The sequence below is a fragment of the Dipteris shenzhenensis genome, chromosome 16 (genome assembly GCF_047967505.1).
Source record: "Dipteris shenzhenensis isolate YYH24624 ecotype China chromosome 16, Dip_SZ_1.0, whole genome shotgun sequence".
Taxonomy (NCBI): domain Eukaryota; kingdom Viridiplantae; phylum Streptophyta; class Polypodiopsida; order Gleicheniales; family Dipteridaceae; genus Dipteris; species Dipteris shenzhenensis.
Genome location: NC_141611.1, coordinates 44253752 through 44261318, shown reverse-complemented (window position 1 = coordinate 44261318; position 7567 = coordinate 44253752). Strand labels below are relative to the sequence as shown.

The window sequence follows — 7567 nt, the reverse complement described above, 5'->3', positions numbered from 1 at the left end:
TTTGATGGATGCTTTTATTGCAAGAGTTTAATTTTAGGATCAACCCTTAAACTTTAGACTCTTCTTCATAGAATAGATAATTATAGTCATCTAAAACCATAACTTACTACTTACCATATATAGTATGTCTATTAGGTACCTTGATAAATGGAAACTTGCTCATATTCTCATATAGATATCTTTTACATAAGTACCATTCCTTAACAAGTGGGAGAGAATGAACCAAGTTCCACTTCTCGAGCATAATTAGCATAGACCTCCATTTGCATATCCATCCAATAAAAATGTCCAACCTCTAGTGCCATAGATTAGTTCATTTTTTGCCATGCATACATGTTGACCCGATTAGTCCTAGTAACGTATCACATCTTCGATTCCTTGCCCTATGTTCCCCTCTTTGGTGAACAAAATAAACTTCGTCCTTAAAATTTTTTAAATCTTCACAATAAAACGTAGAACCATAGCTAATTACTGCACATACAATACATTACATAGGGACTTGATTTGTCTACTAGATAGTTGTATTGGAATGTTTTTGATTCCCCTAATATGAACTTGGGGATTTTATCCAAAATGTAGATCTAGAGAATCCTTGACTAGATCAAGTCAAACAAACCTTTTTTATAACACGTGTTAAGAAGCTCCAGAATCCATAATCCAAGCATTTTATTTTGAATAATGTGATTCCATCAGACATTGACCATCGACAATGCGTGCATAAGAAAATTCACACCTGCGCACTAATGTGAATGCAATGGAGGATATCGTATGGGGCAGGGAGTTGCCCTCAAACCCCCCTTATGGGGCGTGACCCCTCAAACCCCCCACTAGGGGTGTTGCCCCTAGACCCCCATCAGGGGTGTTGCCCCTGAACCCTCGGGAAGTCCTTCTACCATCTCCTAACCATCAAATGGTCACCATGGGACCTCATCTAGTGTGCAAACTAGGAGCCTACCAATGTCCACTTGGCTTCTCCTCATAATGGGGGGCATTACAAAAAAGCACCAAAAAGCACCAAGGACAATTGGTGGATACATATGAGAGGTGGGCATTGGACATATACCAACATCTTTGATCTCGTTTGATATAGCATTTTACACATAGCTATCTTTTGGCATAAATTTTGGTCACTTTGAACTATATTCGGGCATCATATTTTGGCATGCTCTAGCATTTGAGATACTATTTTTGGCATTTTGGCAAGATCTTAATCATTTTTCATCAAAATTTACTTTTGCCTTTGCCACCAACTTCAACAAGTCAAAGTGACATTATCAAGACAATTGTGAGAAATTTTGTATCTTTTGGATAGTATTATTCAAAAACGTCATTCTTTGATGGTTGACCTATTGATTTGAATCTAGGTCATAGCCACAACTTGAGACTTTAGAAAAGCTAGAAAACTCAAATTATGGCACTTAGAAATACATAATGGAAATAGTTCTTGTCTTGATGAAGGTTATGCCAATATTAAAAACAATAAACTTATACTACATAACATGCAAGGCCAACATCAAAAAGTATATTAGGCACACCAATATCCTTAAAGAACTTGTGCAAAACCACAAAAGAAGATTGCTAGCTCCAATGTGGTTGTACATAGAAAACCACACTCCTTTTGACAAAAACTTCACTTTGGACATGCTAGAGGAAACAAACAACATGGATAGGGCGATAACATTAGAGTACAATACATAAGAGAATTCGAGACAAAAGGCATAAAAGGATAAAACAACCTCAAAGGGCATCCAACCTATGACAAAAAGTACTACTACATGAAATGGCAAAACATTATATAAAATGACTCATTGCATGTTGTAAACAAAAATTTTTCAGCGGTTTTTAAATGCAGTAGCTCCGTTGCATGTCTATCCTCAAAATTCAAAAGCATCACTAGGTGCAACATAAACATCCTTAAATGCCATCATAATAATTGTAGTTTTTTTCAAACCTTGTAATTTTCAATGTGGTGGGGAACAACACATCTTCATTTTGAAAGCCATTGCTTTCAATTCAGTAAAATGATCTGGTCAGGCATAGCTAGTTTACATCTCATTTTTTCAATTAGAGGTGTCTCCCCTTGCACCCCTTTGAAGATGACTTGCAAGTGAGGTCAAACCTAGATGCATTAGTAATGGCATATCTCAACACTTACCTCTTGATAGAAGAGATAAGCATATGTCAACCAACTTACCTCTTAGTAGTAGAGTTAAGTAGCATTTGTGGAGTGTTTTTATTGGATCGATGACGTCTTGAGTTGGTGCAATTGCTAATGGGCTCTATCAATTCATAGTCCTTGGTTTTGCATTCTTAGTATTGGTGATATTCCACTAGGCTGTTAGGGAGAATGAGTGCATTGCATTTGCTCATACAATGGAGTGTTTGTGGAGTTATCATGTTAGCGCATGTGGATATTTTGTGATGATCAACACACACAAAATTTCCTCACTCATATAGGTCATGCATTTTTTAGTACACTTTGGAAAGGAAGACATAGAACTTGATTTGTATAATCATGCTATTAGGAGAAGACTACGGGGATAGTAGAGGAAACCTGAAAATATGTTGGAGCAGCTGACCAAAAAGCTAGAAGGCTACTTAAAAGAAGTTTTGGAACATTGCAATAAGGTACCTGGGCTAGCGCACAAGCTAACACAACAAGTACCAAAGATGTTTTATTTCACTGGATGTAAGAGACCATTATTAGTTTAATAGTGGTCACCAGTCCCATAGATCCTGAAGGATCTCACGCGAACTTTAATACAATCATATAATCTCTCTCTCTCTCTCCTTTGGATCTTGTTGTGTGTGTGTGTGTCCCCTTTGGCCATACCTTAATGGCTTCAAGTCTTGGGACGAGGAACAAAATGCTCCTCCCCTACTCTCTCCCACTAGCACAGGGCACCCCCCATGACCAGACGACTAGATGACCAACTCCTCCGGTTCACATATGCGGGTATGCGGGTGCACATATGGTTGGGTGGGGGATAAGACACCGTATCCAACGTGTGCCCTTACAAAGGTGCCCACATGCACGTGCATGTGCAACAACACGTGGGGTATATATCTCACTCATGACAGGTAATTTTACGTTGCTGCCTTGTAGTAAGTCTCCATTTTTGTGCGATGGCTGGCACTGGACGTCAAGGCGATGATTACATTCTCACGCCCTCTCAGATTGAAGCTTTCGAGCGAAATGGGTACGTTCATCTCAAGGTGGGTTTTGCCTTTGGAGTCCTGATACATATATATACACTGCTTCAGTTTAATTTCAAGCAAACATTGTGTAGTGTACGTTTCACGTCTATCCGACGGAGTTCATGCTATCTCCCGTCGTGTGTATTGGGTGAGAGTATGAGAATTTGTCATACTGGATCTGTTCCTCTTATATCGGAAGACCGTAACGGACACTGTAAAATAGTGAATTGTAATTGCTTGTCAATCCATCAGGTGGAAAGTGAGCGCTGTTTCCTTCAGACCTAAAAGGCACAGCTATTCAGATTGTTAGATCGACGCGACATGATCTGGCTCTACATGTTAGGCATGGAAATGCCTTCTCTTCCCCCTCTTCCTCTTCATGATGAACGAGGTGATGGATTATGATGTTAACTGGAGAGGGTAAAGGACAACTCCTTATTAAAGTAACAAAGAGCAGATCTGAGGCATTCAGTTCATGCCTTAACTCGTCTTTGCGCTTGATTGCCTTCTTTGGCTATATGAGAAAATTCATCCGTGCCCATTTATGCAACTATGACAAGGTCCGTATCATCCTCCCTTGCCATAGGAAAGTATGTACTTTATTTCTTAGTATCTCTTTTGTACCTTCTCCACTCTCTTCCAAACTGCCTTGGGGAGTCCCTTAGGCCATAGAGAAGTACTATTTGTATGAGTGGTGCGGTGGGCTTGCATCCCCTCGAGAAGGCTGCATTGCGCTTGTATCCCCTCAAGAACTCTTTTTCCCTTGCATGTGCTCCATTTGAATTGTTTATGTATTCTTTGTATATGTATGATTACCATCTCTATCTCTTTTCCCTTAAATGTGAAGTTGCTTGTTTGTCTTGTGATTAGCCGTGTTCACTTACATGCTCATGAATTTGTAGTATTTACGCCGGCAACCCTGCTTAATGGAGCTTCTCTTCCGAGTCTTCCTTGATCTGTGTGTATTGCCCCAATGATTCTGTTTGCTAAATGTTTTCCCTTGGGAGGAGGAGGAGGAACGGGAGCGCAATGGTCGGGAGTATAAGGAAGAACGGGACTGGCAACTCCTCATTTCTCTACTCCGATCACATGGGGAGGAAAGGGAGAGAGTTCGACTGTTCATCAAACATTCTTCTTTTAGGAAGCTCTTGACTATGAATGACAATGGGCGGTGCATCCTAGCATCCATGCACCTCACAGGCGAGGCGGCCACCTAGTGGCTAAGTAACATATTGACCACTATGATGCAGGCAAGGAGGCACTTCTTTATAGATGGATAGAATTCGTGAAAGACATTAGTTCAGGATCCGACATTAGTTTAGGGATCTTGCCACCCCAGTAGCTGGACAGGCTTCAGAGTCAGTTTTATGACATGCACCAGGGAGATAGTGAGACGGTGAATCATTACGCCAAAGCAAGTTCACCCATGGTTTATACAGTTGCAGCGGAGGAAAATCACAAGTTGAGCAAGTTTCTCCATGGGCTGCGTTCAGACACATCCAGTGGCATATCGTAGTTTCAGTCCATGGGATTACGAGTGTGCGTATGAGCTTGCTCAGAATTTCGAGATCATGCACAAGGGTCAAGGATCCTAGCAGGTCAACAGTAAGAAGTTTCAGGATTCCATGCTAGGTGATGGTGGGAATGGGCAATAGAAGAGTTGGATGGCGAAGGATAGCAACGCCATGGCAGGTACTTGGATGCAGCGACACGAGTACTCTATGCCAAAGAAACCTGATGCTTCCATTGTCATGTGCCAGGTCATAAGAAAGAAGGTTACTTGCATTACCAGAAGCTCCGAGTAGAAGCAGCCATGTCAATTGGTCACCTATAGGCTATAGCTTCAACATCCTACGGGGACAACCTTAGTGGTCATCGAGGAGCTTGAAGAATAATAGACAGAAGGGGGAGTCTCATCAGTTTCCCAATATGTTTCAGTTCTATAGACAGATTGATGGTCAAAAGGTCCTTGTCCTAGCAGATTCAAGAGCATCTGAGGACATCATTTCCACCAAAGCAGCTAAGCGGGCCCAGTTGACGCTGATTCCATTGCCTTGCACGGCACATTTCTAGGGCAACAGATAGAAAACAACATGGAGGTCTCTTGAGATACTTTGAAGATCTCTGGGTGGGTAGACAATCGGCCAATTAGGGTCGCATCTACTTAGGCAACAGATATCTTCTTGGGCACATGATGGTGGCACTAGTTTCAAGTCTGACCAGATTATCAAAACTAGGGCTTGGATGTTAAGATCTTAAGCCATGGGTCCAAATTCCACCTCGGCCTTTGATTTCAATAATTCAGAGGGCTTGAGTTAGGACCCATCATGATCTAGTACTACAACAGGATTAGGATGCTTCTCTCACGATGAGTCCTCCTCCATCCCCTATCACCAATACGCACAGAAGGGAGTCACATTGAGCTTCTTCTTGTTTATTACACTGCAGCAAGTATCCTTATCAGAAGTCAACAGTAGACCTTGGGATTCAGTTCCATCAGATCAGGATTTATGAGCTAGGTATTTAGTTCCGTCAAATCATGATTCATGAGCCAGGAATACCATTGTCAGCCACCTCCCTCCATCATATTGGGAGGCTCTCCTTATACTCCACTTCTAATTTCAGCAGAAGGGGATGTCATGGGTGGGGGGATAAAACAAGAAATACACTAAAATATGAAAAACCCATCTCCTTTCAAATTAATGTAGCTTTTTCATGTGTTACCTAAATTTCGATGATCCATTTCAGCTTGCGCAGGAATAGGGCAATGGGGTAGGTGGCACAAGAAGCGTCATATGGAAGAGCGCCACGATAGGCGTAGATTTATGGCAAAGCAGGCAGGAATAGCGGTGCAGCAGGGCACGCAGAAGTGTTTCAGAGAGGATCTGAGAAATGGTGTGGGAGTCCTTTCTTTGCAGAATCCAAAGTTTTGAGTTTTGGTAGGGAGGCCTCTTTTTTGCACTTTGCTTTGAAATTTCGAGGTCCCTAGGGAAGGATTTTCTCATAAATTTCTGGTTTTTGGATGTAATGAAGGGGAAAAAGAGGCCAAGTTAGAGACCCTTTAGGTAGAAAATGTGGAGGGACTATATAAGTCTCCATCCACCCCCTACTATGTACCTTTTGGATGTGACATCTAATCCTATCTACTCTCCCTCCTCCTTCCTACGACCTGTTGCCTACGCTCATGCTCTCTCTCCTCCCTCTCTTTATCTCTCTATCCCCTCATCCTTCTCTCTCTTCCTCTCTCCTTCCCCTTCTCCTCTCTTCTCCTCCCTTCCTTCTGTCATTCTCTCCTCATCTCCAAATCTACCCCTTCCCCATTCTCTACATTGATATCAGAGCGCCTTCCTAGGGCCCTGTTCAGACCTAGCTTCAACGTCAAGTGATAATCCCACCAGAAATTGCAGGCTGCAACGCAAATCTTTGAACTCCAAATCCTGCCCAGCCTACAGAGACCATCAACTTAGCCTACGTGCGCTCCCCAAGCGTCAGTGTCAAGTGTTGCAAACGAATGAGTGCTGCAAATGAACAATCGTCTAGCATTGCAAACGAATGATCAGATCCTGCCTCTGCAAATGAACGATCAGATCAAGAACAGCTTCTGAGCTTGAATAGCTTCAGACGGTCATTGGCCCGATTCGTCCGTCAGTTGATACCCGCCCCACTTGTCCCGTTGCCCCACCCTGCTTCCGTTAGATGCAATGTACGGCCATCCTGCCAGTTCCATTGCCACGCCCCTTCGCCATGCTCGTCATCGCCTGCTACGCGTCGTCTGCTGCGTGATCACCCCGCCACGCCTACATTTGATCACCCCGTCCGTCTACCATCAGTAGATCTTGTTGCCAAGATGCAAGGTTTAAGTTCTTTGATGACTATACATTTGCAAGTGATCTCTTGGCACTTGACATGGGCCCAATAGATGTTGTCTTGGGCTGTGATTGGTTGCAATCATTGTGCAAAATTTCAATGCCTTAACACTCAGCTTTGTCCACAGGGATGAATCAGTTACATTGCATGGTATTGCAGCTCCTAAATTGCAGGTCATTTCAGCAAGGCAGTTGGCCAGAGAGCTCAAGATGGGCAGCGCCATATATGCATTAAATATGTCAGTAACTAAGGAGGGTGGCACTCCGCGTGTTGATGATTGTGATATGCAGAGATTGCTTTCAGAATTCGCAGATGTGTTTGCTGATTTGCCATCATAGTTGCCTCCAAGAAGAGATGTAGATCATGCCATAGTCTTGGAACCTGGTAGTAAGCCAATCAATAAGGCCCCATACCGACTCTCTACGGTAGAACGTGAGGAAGTGGCAACTCAAGTGAGGGACTTGCTTCAGAAGAGTTTCATCACTCATAGCACTTCTCCTTT

General features: G+C 42.8%; 1 protein-coding gene across 3 annotated transcripts in view; it reads left to right on the top strand.

The window, feature by feature from the left end:
- The first annotated feature begins 3014 nt into the window (after positions 1-3014).
- The window catches only part of LOC147893009 (uncharacterized), a 34354-nt gene continuing 29801 nt past the window's right edge, over positions 3015-7567 (top strand). Inside the window, exon 1 of one of the 3 annotated variants that reach the window (XM_087387511.1) lies at positions 3015-3216. In XM_087387511.1, the coding sequence (XP_087243637.1) occupies positions 3127-3216 (90 nt within the window). In that variant the 5' untranslated portion in view covers positions 3015-3126. The remainder of the gene's footprint in view (positions 3217-7567) is intronic. The other 2 variants (XM_087387509.1, XM_087387510.1) reach the window with 2 other exon arrangements.